This window comes from Lethenteron reissneri, chromosome 14 (assembly GCF_015708825.2).
Source record: "Lethenteron reissneri isolate LAM-NWPU_2019-01 chromosome 14, ASM1570882v1, whole genome shotgun sequence".
Lineage (NCBI taxonomy): Eukaryota > Metazoa > Chordata > Hyperoartia > Petromyzontiformes > Petromyzontidae > Lethenteron > Lethenteron reissneri.
Window position 1 is genome coordinate 7,711,917 of NC_083792.1, and position 15,699 is coordinate 7,727,615.

At 52.2% G+C, this 15,699-nt stretch overlaps 1 protein-coding gene and 1 pseudogene across 1 annotated transcript; one reads left to right on the forward strand and one right to left on the reverse strand.

Moving 5' to 3' along the window:
* LOC133342347 (calpain-1 catalytic subunit-like) overlaps positions 1–1,934 on the forward strand; it is a 33,231-nt pseudogene extending 31,297 nt beyond the window's left edge.
* Positions 1,935–3,685: 1,751 nt separating this feature from the next.
* On the reverse strand, positions 3,686–12,837 carry CHGA (chromogranin A). The gene is made up of 6 exons (XM_061551458.1): positions 12,444–12,837; positions 9,894–9,940; positions 8,850–8,943; positions 7,626–7,694; positions 6,326–7,518; positions 3,686–4,642 (listed from the first exon to the last, which is right to left on the reverse strand). Exons 1-6 carry the CDS (start codon positions 12,487–12,489, stop codon positions 4,559–4,561), a joined length of 1,533 nt encoding a protein of 510 aa, XP_061407442.1. The 5' UTR covers positions 12,490–12,837; the 3' UTR covers positions 3,686–4,558.
* Between the last annotated feature and the right edge of the window lie 2,862 nt (positions 12,838–15,699).

Here is a 15,699-nt window from a genome sequence, read left to right on the forward strand (position 1 = left end):
AGGCCGGCACGGCACACGAGGGGGTGAGTGGCCAGCACCATGCCCGGCCACCTTTGTCTCCAGAGTGGCGATGTTTACACACCGCGCCAGGTACTCATTTGAGGCCGAGTTGACCATGGGGAGGCCCAGGACCGGTTCAAATAATCGTCACTGGTGATGGCATTGAGTGGAAATCGAACCCGGGTGGCCGGGTTTGTAGCGCAGCGTGCTAACCTCTTCTTGAGTTTGTCTACTTGACAGACCTGTTCTCCACCTGAGGACGGCTGCTTGCGTTGTGGCCGAAACGTCGTGAGAATTATTTTATTATGTTTTATTTTTATTATTTTATTATTTTCCTTCTACGTGACTTTACCGAAATAACCAAGAAGATGAATCCCTGCAGTCACGGAAGCTTTCAATCGAAATTTAGCGTGCTAACCGCTACACGACCGCCCAGCTGTACTCAAACACATCAACCAAGGGCCCGCAGGTTATAAATTCTTTAGCGTAAATAATAATAATGAGGACAATAATAAAAGGGGATCAGCTCGTGTGTTGGTGCCAAGTGGCTTATCGCAAAGCGCAGGATCGTGAGAGATGAGCGATGGCGGCGGGGAGGCCTTCATCCAGCAGTGGATCGATCACGGCGGACGATGACAAAAAACCAGGATGTACTGCGGGTTGCGCGAGGAATGTTCGGTCATCGCTGTGCCGAAATGCCTTTGTCCTGACAGGACATGCCAACAAGGCCATGCCCGATTTAAGCTGCACCATGTGCAGTGTTCGCTTAAACCTCGTTGTTATAATCCTCACGTCCTTACCCCCTTGGTGACGTGGACTAATGGAAGTGCTTGCATCTATTGATTTATACAATGAGCTCATCTTGATCCCCCCCCCCCCCCGCCCGCGTGTCTTCCCAGTGGATGAAGAGGATCATGTTCTTTTGAATCCCGCCGCTCGGAGAGGGCAAAGCCATCCGCTGTGCGCAAAAGAAAAAAAGAAGTCGAATTTATGCTCATTCCTCTCGCTAGATCGCGAGCCGGCCCATTGGCTCACAGCAGTTTTTTTTTTTTTTACAAATGCGCGGACTACGACGAGCGATCCTGACATCCAAGGTTTCATTTCTCACGCAATATTTTCTGGGTCCCTCCAAATCCCCAACCCCCCATGGGCACAATCCCCCCCCCACACCCCTCCCCCAGGAGAGGAAAATAGCTCAGTCCCGGACAGCTCCGGCTAAATTTAAGCCCTGCCTTACACGAATAGACAAGCAAAGAAATCGTGATTATTGTGATCAGTAAATATACTGCGTCGTAATGCCAGGGTTTCTCTCCGCAACATGGAGAGTGATTTACATTTTAGGTTGTAGTTGCCGGGATCGGATGTAAATGTCGGAATGGGGACTGCGTAATGATTCCGTGAGCGATGCAGGTTTGTAGAACGCGCCTAGGAAACCCGACGGCTTAATTCCTGCATCCATCCAACACCTCAGCGGGGTTGTTTTACCGACCGTATGATCACAGGTCAAGGTGCACACACATAAAGTATTGCGGTGCCTAATCACTGAACGTTTACAGACAAATTAGAATGCGTCGATGGCGGTACGAAACCTCGATCATTCGTCTGTTTGAAAAGAGACAACAAAACCGATCTACAGAATTATAGTTCCATTGCCCTCTTGACGCTAAATGCGATGAACCAGATTCAACGAGAGACAAAGTCGTAAAAAGAAATGCAATTGTAACGTACCTTGTAGAAAAGGTATTTTCATCGGTAGCATTGTAATTGGAGACGTTTGGTTTAAGCCGGAAGAAGGCGGTGAGCTGTGCAGCCGTATCTTTGGTGTCCCAGAGCCCAGGCTGGGATCTGCAGTGGTGGAAAACTAGAGAGGAGGTTACGTAAACAAATCAATAAATCGCACGCAAGCTCAAACAAAGCAACGGAATAAATAGAGAGAGGAAAAAAACCTGAATAAAAATATAAGACAGCGGGTATTTTGTCGGTGAAAAATATATATATGGTGCGGTCCATCATTGTTCTTACAAACCGAGGGATGTCGTAATAACAGAAGATAAATTGACGTAATTTAAACTCGATTTAAGAAGATAGCACAGCTGAGATTGCACAGCTGAGATTTTCCTCCCACGGAGGCAGCGAGCAGCGACTCTGGAAGGCGCGTTCTGACCACTCGATTGGAGACATTCCAGGCGTAACCATAAAACGGATGTAGTCAGTTGTAGTCGACGTACCGTCAAGTGGGAATGAACCAGGAGGGAACGATTGAACAACTAAATTACGGCTGCAATTTTAAAAATGACACAACTGAAATACACAACGGAGTGTGTGCGTGTGTGTATATCTAGGATATCTATTGAAAAATAGAACACCAAAATAAATTAATGAATAGGTTAAACGAGCAGGGCAGGTCGGGAGTGCTTTTGGAAAATTGTACTGCAAAATGAAAACGCAACAATAGGCCTGGAGTTTGCAGTGCACGCTATTGTAATACCCGTCATGACATGGTTTGGAAATAAAACACGCGAACACCGACAAAAAAATGGAACAAAAGGCGTTGCATGATAGGTGCACGTTGGGATTTATACCGAGGGGACAAGAGAGGGAACACGTGGGGGAGGGGGGGGGGGGGGTCACAGGGCCAACGCGAATCAGAGGCGACGGGCGGAACGTGCCGGGAAGCGAGAGGGCGCCGACCCGGAGGGGTGGCGGCCGCCGGATGAGACTGGTGACGAAACCGCAGCACGTTCCTTCCCCCCGCACCTCCGGTTAAGCACGGTTAGCGACGAACGGTGTGAAAGAAGTTCCACGTACGTGCATTCAGTCAGAGTGATGTCACATTTTTTTGTCGGATCAATATAAAAATGTTTTTCCCCGAATAAGGAATTTCGCATCGAGGCCGCATCTGCGGGAATTTCAAATTAATCCAAACATTGGGAAAGTATCCCACTCCCCCTCCCATTCTGAGATGTCTGCAAATTGCAGGGTGGTGTCCCGTTCACCGCTCAATCTCAGAAAACGTAAGCGTCTCCGCGCCTATTTTATTTAGAGGAGGCGTAGCAGATGCCATTGTTTTTACAAAGACATTGTTACTCACCGCAGAGAACCGGAGCGATAAATGGCCCCAATCTGTGCCACACGCCCTCCTGCATGGACTTGTGGGAGAGCCTCGGTACTGACAAAGGGTTAAATGGGCAACTGCATGGGGAACGCCAGGTGCTGTAGCCGTAGGGGGGGGGGGGGGTTATTTTGGAGACAGGTAAACCTCATTGGGATATGAATTCTCGTGTTCGCAGGGGACCTGCGGTGACACCACGGACACCTGGTGATTGCCAGCTTTGTCCTGCGTTGCTTCCCCCTCCTCGCCCACGTGGGGTTTCTTCTTCTCCTTCGGAGACCTCCGGCTTCTTACCACGTGGGGCGAATTTGGCGAAAATGCGCACCAAGTGCACGACCCTCGTGACAAAAAGGAATCTTGAAGAATCGTTGAGGCTGTCCTGGATAATTAAACGGGTGGGAGTATTATCGCTGGTTTACAATCGTTGGTGAACGCTGTTGCAATGTCGACCGTAGAACTGTAACCACAAAAGTCTGATCAAGTCTATTAGATGTATTAAGTGCGAGACTGATTCAAATAAAAACACATTATCATTTGTTCGTCGTCAAATAGGAATTTATTTCTTCATAGAATAACGCACAGAAGGAGGACAAGCGAGTGATAATGCGTTTGTGTAATGTACGCATTGTTCTGCGACTGCACACCTCTAACACCACAGAGACGAGAACCCATGAACAAAAAAGACACAAAACGTACAGGAAACGGCGCGCACACAAACGCACAGACGCCTGCCAAGACGGGTTTCAAGTCAGCAGGAGCCGTTGTGACCCAACGTGCGTTTGGACGGAAAGTCGAAGCACGATTGTCACGTGCCGCTCTTTCACATCGGCACATCGGTCGACGCACCCAGGGGGGCATGGTGTTACTGCATCGCCCGAGCGCGCGTCTCGAGTTGCAGGACGGACGGGCGACCCGTTCACCGCCGAATTTCGGAACGCGCAATCGGTTTCGCGTTCATTTTATTGAGAGAGGCGTGGCGAAGATGTTTTTAAATGACATCGCGCTCACCGCAGAGACTGTGGCGACACGACCACACTACGATAACCGGCGCCAAAAACTGTGCCACACGCCCTCCCGCATTGCCTTGTGGGAGACTCGGTACCGATAAAGTTACTTTCAATTTTGGTTTTTCTTCCTGAAAAACGGATGACGTACATCATTGGAATGGGAAAGGGTTGAAACGATTGTCACTTCTCCCGTGTGCGATTGAAAGTGATTAAATCTATAGCACACAGGGCATGTACAAAGTATAGCCTCTCTCTACGAGCGAGTCAACAAAATGCGCTACCATCAAACTTTCAGTTCTTTTTTGTTGCTTCAATACTTCATATATATTAAAAAAAACTATTAAAAGTGTTTACAAATCTCCCAAACCACCCGGTTTTCAAATCTTCCAAAAAGATAATTTAAGAAAAAAGTTAACAGTGACCAAGCACTTAAGCACGTTTACCCTCTCTTGAGATCTTCAATTTTGTTAACGATGTTCTCCAGTTCCAACTCGATCGCTGCGATTTCTGCGAGTTCTTTGTCCTGCGAAAGAACAGCGCCAGACACAATTTGCTTCACGCTGTGCACAGAAACACAAAGCTACCTTTTCAACTTTCATATCGTCAGCCGTGGTCAACCCACTGCTGGATGAAGTCGGCCCCTCCCCCCCCCCCCCCCCCAAGACGTCGCCATATCTCCTGGTCCCGCAACGTAGTGATCCAAACCCCTGGAACGTTTCATTGCTCCATCTCCCCTGTGGACGTAAAACCCACACGCGTTCCATTCCTTGGCTGCCACTCCCATCATTATTCTTGACCATCTGCCATCGCTTCCGCACCTCCTCCTAATGGTGGCCAGACGCTTTTGTGCAAGAGGTGAGAATACCTACACTTTACCCCTCCGATTAGCACAGTTGGCCAAGTACGGTGCGACAGAAGTTCAACATACATACATCGTCTCTCCAAGCGATGTTTCCTCTCTCCGAAGCCCACTCATCGTTCTTAAATTCGAATTATGTCATCAACCTGTGCCCTTTATCCACGTGCTCCTCTTTCGCCCTTTGAATTTTATTCCACGTATGAAGGTTTCCTTTATTTGTTCCACACTTATTCTTTTTACGATACTGTCACGGAATATCATTATCACCGATTGAAAACCGATTAAAATCAAGTCTCACGTGGATTCATGTGTTGTCTTCTCGTTTTAACGCTTTGCCGTTCCAATGACGTGCGTGCACGTCACCAGTTTTTCTTCCGATTCCATTCCGATGACGTACGTGGACATCATCTTAACGAAACCGGAAGAAAAACTAAAAGAAAATCACTATCGGGACCGAGGCTCCCACAAGGCCATGCGGGAGGGCGTGCGGCACAGCTTGGCGCCAGCTGTCGTGCAGTGCGGTCGTGTCGCTACGGTTCTTGGCGGTGAGTGCAAACGTCCTTAAGAACAACGGCGCTACGCCTCTGCAAATAAAATTTACACCGAGCCGCTTGCGTGTTGCAAGATTAAGCGGTAAATGGGACACCACCCACCCTACAACTTGTAGACGTCTCGGAACGGGAAAGGGTTAAGTTGAGTAGAATTCACTTTCTCTGGTCATCTGCACTGCCGAGACATTTCCCACGATCGATTCTCGGCCCCAGACATTCCTCTTCTCTTCTGCCTCGCTGCTTCCATGTTACACTTCAACAACAATATAATCTCAATCCCACCTCCGGCCCTCTAGGAGTTTAAAAACAATCGCTCCCCGCTCCTTACAAAAAAAAAAACTTTCGGCACGCGAGCGTACTTTGGAAGAGGTCGCATGTAAACACTGTACGCCTTTGAATTGTATTTTTTTTAAGTTACCGCGCATTTTGTCTTTGACCTGGAATGCGCCCAATCACTTCTGATCTCAGAAGCTAAGCAAATTGGAGCCTGGATAATTTATAGGATGGGTAGACACCGTGCACCAACCGGCTGTCACAGGCCTTTGGGACGACTTGGGGGGGAACGGCAGCGCAGAGAAATCCATAGTTGTCCTCCACTTCTATGCTCCCACGTCTATGGCCCCCCTGCCTTCACCACCCCGTACTGGCCTGCATCGTGGCATGCACTAAAATAACCCCCACGACCGCCATGGTAGGGGGAGGCCCTCATCCAGCGGCAAATTGGCAAAGAGGGCTGTCTAGACGCACCTGCACAATGGACACCGTGCAATTGCTAAAAAAAGAAAGGGGACGTTACCTCTTCGCTGCTGCTCCAGGCCGCCGCACGACTGCCACGATCCGCGGCACCGTGAGGATTTCCCACCAATCCCTCCGAGCCGATCTCCCTTCCCGCCTGGCGTGTGGCGGCGGTACCACCACGACCACCAGCAGCAGCAGCAGATTCTCGCTTTGCAACCACGGCGTCGCCAAGCGCCAGCATGACGCCGGGCGTGTCGTCGCTCCGTTCCCTCTCCGCAGGAAGCAACGCGGCGGTGGCGGCGGCGGCATCTTCTGCGGCATCTCGACTGGGACCCCCCGTGGAGCCCGAATGGCGCGCGGGTTCCTCCCCCATGCTCACCTTCCCACCAACGCTCTGTAGAGTCATCCGTATGAGCTCCTCCTCCACCTTCTCGCCCTCCGACTCGCCCTCTCGTCCACGGCGCTCACGCAAGCCGGCTCGCAGATCCGTTGCCCTCGAGCTTCTCCCTTCCTCTGCCTCTCCATGGCCTCCATCGGCATTCTGGTGGCGGTCGTCGTCATCGTCGTCGTCGTCGTCGTCGCCTTCGCGGTGGTTAGGAGCCGCGTTCCGTTCCTGTTCAGAAAGCGTCAGCGGCGCGGGTCGTTCGCTTTCGCGTTCGTCGCTGGGCTGCTGAGAAAATCTCGCCCCGCCGTGATGCCCCCCAATGGTTTGATCATCTCGGCCGACTTCGCCGTCTTCTTTTTCAATCGACCGCGTCGCCCCATCCCCACGGGCACGTTCGCGGGTGTCGTCGTCGTCGTCATCGCCGACGACGTCGTCCTTCGTGACGACGCGAGGCTCAGCGGCGTTGTGCTCAAGGCCATCTCCACGCAGATCGTATCCCGTCTCAACATTCCTCTCCTCGATTCCAAGACCTTCACTTCCGCGTCGGCTCCCACCGCGGTTCCTGTAATTTACGTTTTTTTTATCGACGGCTGCCGATGTATCATCATCATCATCGTCGTCGTCGTCATGTGTAGCCTCATTGCCTGGTCTCCCCTGCTTGACGAGATGCGCGCGTTCTCCCGTGGTCGCTCTCCCCGTTCCTGCCACCCCTTCACGCGCCCCCTCCCCGCTGTGCTGGACCCACTCTCCCGTGCCTCCCAGCGGATCCTCTCCCCCTTTGTCACTTTCAACCGGGCGATTGGCTCCGGCGTCCGGCACCGCCGTTCTCTGGGCCTCTTGTTGGCGTCGAGCTTCGATTAGTTCATCTGCGGAGAGGGGCAATCACCGTCAACTCGTGCCGCAACCACTCTCAATTACACTCCAGCAAACACACGCGCACAGAACGTCTATTTTCTTTTAAAATTCTCCTCACCGTGCCTGGAGAGTTGCTGCAGCACTTGGATTAAATCTTTACGGTGAAGAAAGCCATTAATTCTTTCATCTGAAAAGAGAACAATAAAATTACACGTTTTCAGAACGCGATTTCCAGCGCTGTATTTTATTGTCCATGCGCTCAATACGCAGCGTCGAGAGCCGGCGCACGGGGAAAGGAAGCGATGTCGAGGCGGTGGCATGAATGGTCTTTTGATCCAGCCTCCCAGCCTCCCAGCCAGAGATGAAATCTCCTTTGGCAGTGATGGGCGACCCAGACGAGTTAGCGTGCCACACGAGCGACCCTCGTCCACCCTAGTCCAGGGCTCGGCAACCCGTGGCTCAGGAGCCGCAGGAGTCTCTGCGAGGACCGCTGCTTCGTGATGTTATTCACCCTGCATTGCGGCTCTTCACCGAATTCGAAAAAAATTGCTTGTTATTTTGGTTGTCGTACCGCTGCCCTAGACACACTGAGACCAGGCCCACCACGAGGTGGGGGAAAGGCCGCAGGGTGCCCACCAATCTCCTACGGTTCTCACGCGGACAGAATTCCAAAACGCATTTAATGAACGCTACGTGCACTGCAGGCATCGCGCACTGTGGGGGTCAGGGTTGGTGGAACTCAACAATTCGTGGACCAATTCCCACCTTTATGGGAAGTGAGTGTTACCCCGCCCCCTCCCTCGCACGTGTGGGTTGTCTCCGGCTGCTTTGGCTCCCCCACCCCACCCCCACCCCACCCCCACTCCTCAACCCACCCCAACCCACCTCCCACCGCCACCCCTCACCGCACCCCTCACCCCACCCCCACCCCTCACCCCACCCCTCACCCCACCCCCCACCATACCCCCACCCCCACCCCACCCCCCACCCCACCCCCACCCCACCCCCACCCCTCACCCCACCCCCACCCCTCACCCCACCCCTCACCCTACCTCCACCCACGTATAAACGCTCATCGATGGAGTTGACCAAACATTATAATATAGGGCCAGGCAATTTGTTGCCATGGGTTTTCTGGCGAACCTTTCCACTTGTCTGGTTTCCCCGTGGCTCCGAATCATCCCCCCTCGCTCTCTCTTTCAAGAGGAGTGAGAGAAAAAGTGTGCGAGCTACACATTCTCGATTGTTATTATTACCATCATGCAATGGCTATCGACCCATCTATCCATCCCCTTTGTCCCCATGCCGGCGGAAGCCTTTTTGCTTCCGGTGTCCGTTTTACCTTCTCGCAACACGCGGAGGCAGTTTTCCGTGGCGGGCGCAGGGCTGGCTTCCGAGATGGCGCGAGCGACCACCTCACCGACGCACCTCGCCACCTGCCGAGCAGAGGAATTATTCCCGAGGTGAATGGCGGTGGCGGGCAGGTGGCGGGCAGGTGGCGGGCAGATGGTGGCGGCGGCGGTGGCGGCGGCGGTGGCAGCGGGGTTGGCGGATGATTGGGGTCAAGGTCACAGAGAGGTCACCCAGCAGCTGGCCGAGAAACTCGGGAGCCCGTTTTTAACGATCGAGCCGTGGGGAGGCAGGCGTCGCACGGAGGTGGTGGTAAATGTACAGGCCAATAAGCTGTGTGTGTGTGCGCGCGTGTATGTACGTAGAACTTCTTTCGCACCGTACGTAGCCGACCGTGCTAAAAATCAGAGTCCAGGTTTAGGTCCCAAATAATTATTCACCGGCTTCGTGTCAAAATTGTTGTGACATTGCTGCTGCTGGTTTTTTTTAATTAAAAGGGCCACACTTGCACAACTGTAGCGAACGTACGAACGTGACAAAACGCACAAAAAAAATGGTCGCGGAAAAATGCTCGCTGCCCGACCCCGCACCTCGATGCGAGCGTACAGCCCCATGCGACGTTCACGTTACGGTTTCATTCGCAGCATGGCGGTCGATGCGATGCAAAAGATTTGAGAGAAAACGAGGCCAATCGAGGGGGGGATTGAAACGCCGCTCGGCTCGCTGCTCTGCAACGTCTACTTCCTCGCCGTCGAGCTGCCTTTCTCCACCTCCATGAGCAGCAGCAGCTGACATGTTCACCGACGCCGTCGTGACAGATGCAGTGCAGCGAGAGAGGAAAAATTGTCGTGAAGCACGGTCATTAAATTACACGAGTGCTCGCGTGCGCGAGATGCACCCTACACCCCCCGCCACCCTCTCCCCCCGCCGCCCCCCACCCTCCCCCCGCCGCCCCCCCACCCAGGCAGTGCAGTTTTTTGCGGAGAATTTCGCACGACGATTTGTTTTTTTAAATATAGTTTTTTTTTTTACTTACGCCATCATCTGTTGTCAGCAAAGTCGCCGGCACGGGAAGGGACGACACTGAATAAGAGACAAAAACAAAACAAGAAACAATTCCTATATCACATGCGTGGACGTAAGGAAGCAGTTCGTTACAGTACCTCATGTCAGTGCATTTTGTCCTTCCCCCGGCAACTCAGATTTGCACAGTCGGCTATGTACGGCGCGAACAAAGTTCAACGTACATGCATTTGCTTCGCACCTTCTTAAAAAGAAAGGTTAGCAGTTTTTTTTCTACGGGATTATTCGCAAATCATTTCCCACGAGCATCGTGTGCGGCTGGAACAAGGCAGAGTGTGAGTGTGTGTGTACTTGTGGGGATGAATCTATAGGGAAGGCAACGTGTTAGAAATGTAATTCAAAATCAGGCTCCCATCACCAACATCGACAGCACAATTCCTAATGAGCCATGTGGTTCCCAAATAGTCTCATTCACTGCAAGCAGATACCATGAACACCCCGGGAAATTGTAGTGCTTAAAACACGCGCACATTGAGAAATAGTTAATTTGTTATCACCTTTCATTGCAAGTTAGTCATCGGTAATAAAAAATTATATTCTTCTTCTTTCAAACGGCCAAATAAAAAGCTACCTTTTCGAGATTCAGCCGCAGGGCGAATTCGCCTTTCAATTGCTTTGTCTGAGAGTTTGTGATTAGCTGATAATCCGCTTTCAAGTCCATTTTTATAATTTATATTTAAAATCGCACACTCCATATAGGATTTGTATTGACAATCAAATGTACTCGGTGCATATCTCAAACTCTCTATGTGCTGTGTCCTTTCTCAGACGTTTCTGAGATCATGATATTCCATACACTGCCCACTGCTCATGATATTAAACTTTGCATTCGACACTCCCAGTTGCATCCAAGTTTGCCCTACATTCTCAAACACATTCCTGCGGAGGGAGCTGGTAGGAACGTTGGGTTGCTCGGTCAATGGCCAGGGTCAACGGCGGCGTGGTGTATTCCGCAAATATGCCCGACTGTGAGGGCGGGCACAAGCCGGCGTGAGTAGGTTAAACGTTGAGTTTTATAAGGGCACCACGGGGTGACCAGCCCCTCCCCACCCAGCCCCACCCTCCCCACCCAGCCCCTCCCCACCCTCCCCACCCAGCCCCTCCCAACCCTCCCCTCTCCACCCAGACCCACCCCTCCCATTTTTGGATGCACGACGGACGAACACAGTAATCCCTTGTGGGCTGGTGTAACCAGGGAGGTTCCTACCAGTATAAATAATGAATGAACGCTTCCGCAAGGTAACTCAAGACCCACAGGAAGAATCGCCGCGACGAATACTTATTCCTTGCAGACGTTTGCTGCTAAAGTCGTGAGCCAATAAATCACGTTCGTCAATCGTCACGTTGCTGTCCGTGATCATCGCGTTGGGCGGGTGAAGTGGGTCAGCGGTGGCGCGTTCGACACTCGTTGCAGAGGCTCACGGTTCGAATACAGCGGCCGACCTAGTTAATACTGCTCGTGCAAGAACCGTAAATGATGGGTGGTGATACTGGTAAGCGTCTGCTTCGTCGTGGAATGTTAAAGATCCCGTGATGCCACTCGTAAAGGAAGGCCACTGTGTGCCGGCGTCATGGTCCAAAATTGCCGAGTGTGAAAATGTACCCGCACATTTACTCGGTTGTAAATCTACTGCCAAGCCCTTGGCAGGACCCTCCCGAACCAAAAAAAGAATTACGAGCGGAATAGAAACGATGTTCTCATTCACTCACTGCCCATTACGCAGCCACTCTCCGGCACCACTCTCCAAGCAGCAATCTGCCGCGTGCGCTGTCCCTGGTGCTGAAGAAGCTAATGCTCGCTCAGGCGTGTTATTTGTTACGCTCGGTTTTTTTACCCAGCAGGAAAGCATCGCCCGAGTCTCACGACTCCTTTCTCGGAGGGTCCTGCCAAATGTTTCGCAGCAGGGGGCGATGATCGATTGCTATTCAGATTCCAATTGAGTAAAAAATAAAAAGCAGTGCAATCGTTCCAATTAGGAACATCTGGGACCACGTGTGCGTGATATTTGCGTCGAGGGAAAGCGACGTGGGTAACAAGGACAAGAGCTACCACGCGATACCATCACAAGACCACAGCGACTGGCGCAGGCATAGACGCTACGTGTCGCCATGTGCCAGTTCTCTTTCATGGCACATTGTATGCAAAATTTAAACGGATTATTTGGCGATGCTGCTGCGTTTGGCAGTGGTGCACAAACAACAAACGCGACACGTTCGTCAATCACACTGCCTCAAAAACAGAAATTATACAATAGGCGACGTTTCAGGCAATGGCCCTTCTCCATAGCTATTCGCAGGAGATGCAGAAGTGTCATTGCCTGAAAACGTCATCTGTTAACGCCTTTCTATTTTAATTTTAAGGCCGCCGTGTGTCCAGCTTTTGTCACATTTTGAGCATGCACCCCCTCCCCCCTTCTCCGTTCCCTCTTCTTAGCATCCGGCAAAAATTGAATAACCAAGAAGAAGAAGCATCATGAGGGTTGTGGATGTGTGCGCCACTCACCGGCAACCAGGCAGGCGCAGAGGCTCGCAAGCAGCAGGCGGTTCATCTCGGAGAGCACGGAGGGCTTTCTGGGTCAGGAGACGGATGCAATCGGCGTATGTCTGGGTCGCCTAAACCGCACAACACGGCCACACAACCCTCTATAGGGGAAGCAAAACTTGAGATCCCTTTTGGTGCACGCGCGGTGCTGCGGGCAGTGATCGCGGGTGGGTGGGAGTGGGTGAAGAGCTTGTATAGAACGCGTATTAGATATAGGAGCGCTTTGCTAAAATAGATATACAATACACCTTATGGTTATTGTTTGAGCAAGTATGCAGGACGAGTGGCGAGATGAAGTCGCGAACACACCGACGCCGATGCGCACGTGCTCACAGCAGCAAAGCGGCGCTGTGGAGACTGCTGCTGGGAGCGGCTGCTTTTAAAGCCACGTCGGGTGGGGGGTAATGGAGAGGTGGGGGGAGGGGAGGGAAGGGGTGGTGGGATGGCGGTAGGAAAGAAGGGGGGGGGGGGCGACTCATTGCGTGGCCAGAATTCTAAAACGGAGGCAGCGCTATTCTGTCGGTAGAATTAAAGACAGAAAAACAAAAATCGGAGCACGCTGCAAAAAAAATAGGAACAACAAGCAAAGCTGAATGGTGCGAGTTGATCTTGAGTCACAGGATTCTCACTTGTGGACGCATTCGCGACGTAAATTAAAATGTTCCTTTAAAATAGGTCAAGCGTTACAACAACAAAAAAACGAGAGTAGGGGGGATAAGTTGATTTGCTCCAGACACAAACACGCAGCCACCCGAGGGTGTCGATCGATCGCGCGTGCGCGATGCCGTCTCCAGCATTACGGGTTGCGCTGAAAAGATCACGCGTCGTGCAGGCAGGCGATACCACCTCGGGCAAAATAAGCGTGCCGTTGGGCAAATAAAAAATAAAAAATCCACATTCACATCCCGGTCAAAAACAAACGTTAAAGACACGTCCTGCTCAAATTGGTTGGCACCTCCGATTAGCAGGGTTGGCTACTGTACGGTCGTAAAGAGGTTCAGAATACATCCCTTACAGACAAATGAAGCACAAAGGAGGTATTATTTGGTGCTCTTCTGTACAGCCCTGCAGATTCAGTGGGGACAAATTCCACGTTTTCATGGGGTGGGGGGAGTGAATCTATCCACAAGAACCCTCAAAGTGCAACTAATTTTATCGAACCGGGAGACGGATGGTGGGGATAAGTCAATCCCCCCCATCCCCCGCCCACCCCCCAACCAGGAATTAAACTCGGATCCTTCTGCTTGTGAGCCGATCGCTCTGCCGCTTGGGCGACATCTTCTTGCTTGCGAGTCAACGTTCATATGTTTTTGGTCCTGCGCTCTCCCAGGAACGAGGGGGCTACGCGGCGATTCTCTCTCACGGCCAAGCGGCTGCTGCTACTGCTCCCCCCCCCTCTCTCTCTCCACGCCTTGATAATGAACGGCAGCATCGCCACCGCAGAAACGAGTGGACGACAGAAATCGTGTTCCCGACGCTCGCGAGCTTCCGCCCTCGCCTGCACAAAATAAACGCGGGGTCAAAATCGTCGCCGCGCAACAAACACCACCCCGGTTCACTCCGTAATGACGCGACGCAGGGACAGACAAGCGGGTGACGAAACGAGCGCATTTCAATCTCGCCGATGGGGTGAAACATCCATCCTATACATCCTATACATCCCCCCCCCCGCCACCTCGCTGCAAACACTCAACAGCCATGCATTATGTATGCGCTCACATCCATCGATAGTGCCTACTGCGGAATAATGAATTGGAGCTTCCCATTAAATCCTGTAATTCAGGATAATTTAATTATTTGGCGATACTTTTACCGTAATTACTTTCACCGTGGCGCTCGTGCGCTTCATTAGGGTTAAGAGCCCGCAGGAATCGATTGATCTTATTAAAGGGGAAAGGCAATGGTTGGGGAACAAAGCACGCTTTCTCCGTGGCATTTCTGAAACTGCAATGTGCATGTTTTTTTTAACAAATGGTATTACCCATCCAGCTCCTTTAAAAACAAAACAACCCCGACCCCGACCGCTATCATTATTATTTATGGAATTCAACAGCAAGACAGAAGCCAGCGGAGCCGCAGTGCACGACCAAGTACACGGTCGACACACGCACGGACACAGACGTGTGTGGCCCGCGGTGCTTTGAGAGCTGTGAGAGCTGCTCGGCTGCTCGGCTGTGAGCTGTGTGAGCTGTGTGAGCTGTGAGAGTTGTGAGAGCTGTGTGAGCTGTGTGAGCTGTGTGAGCTGTGTGAGCTGTGTGAGCTGTGTGAGCTGTGTGAGCTGTGTGAGCTGTGTGAGCTGTGTGAGCTGTGTGAGCTGTGTGAGCTGTGTGAGCTGTGTGAGCTGTGTGAGCTGTGTGAGCTGTGAGAGCTGTGTGAGCTGTGTGAGCTGTGTGAGCTGTGTGAGCTGTGTGAGCTGTGTGAGCTGTGTGAGCTGTGTGAGCTGTGAGAGCTGTGAGAGCTGTGAGAGCTGTGAGAGCTGTGAGAGCTGTGAGAGCTGTGAGAGCTGTGAGAGCTGTGAGAGCTGTGAGAGCTGTGAGAGCTGTGAGAGCTGTGAGAGCTGTGAGAGCTGTGAGAGCTGTGAGAGCTGTGAGAGCTGTGAGAGCTGTGAGAGCTGTGAGAGCTGTGTGAGCTGCTCGGCTGCTCGGCTGCTCGGCTGCTCGGCTGTGTGAGCTGTGTGAGCTGTGTGAGCTGTGTGAGCTGTGAGAGCTGTGTGAGCTGTGTGAGCTGTGAGAGCTGTGAGAGCTGTGTGAGCTGTGAGCTGCTCGGCTGCTCGGCTGTGTGAGCTGTGTGAGCTGTGAGAGCTGTGTGAGCTGTGAGAGCTGTGTGAGCTGTGAGAGCTGTGAGAGCTGTGTGAGCTGTGAGAGCTGTGAGAGCTGTGTGAGCTGTGAGAGCTGTGTGAGCTGTGAGAGCTGTGAGAGCTGTGTGAGCTGTGAGAGCTGTGTGAGCTGTGAGAGCTGGGAAGCCGAGAAAGGGGCGAGAGAGGGCGTGAGACGCAGCGAAGCAAGGGTTGGTGTTGGGGGGCCGGGGGGAGGGTAGCGAAGATGTAAAGGAAAGTAGCAAGGAACACGCGGTGTCGGGGTGACATCAAAATATGGGGAGCGTAAGGAATCAAAGGCAGGGTGCAAATCAACAAAAAGGGGGGGGGGGTGGCACATCCTCCCGTACACCGCCGCTGGTCTGTGACAGAGCCCCCACCACCCCTCCTCCCCCTCCTCCT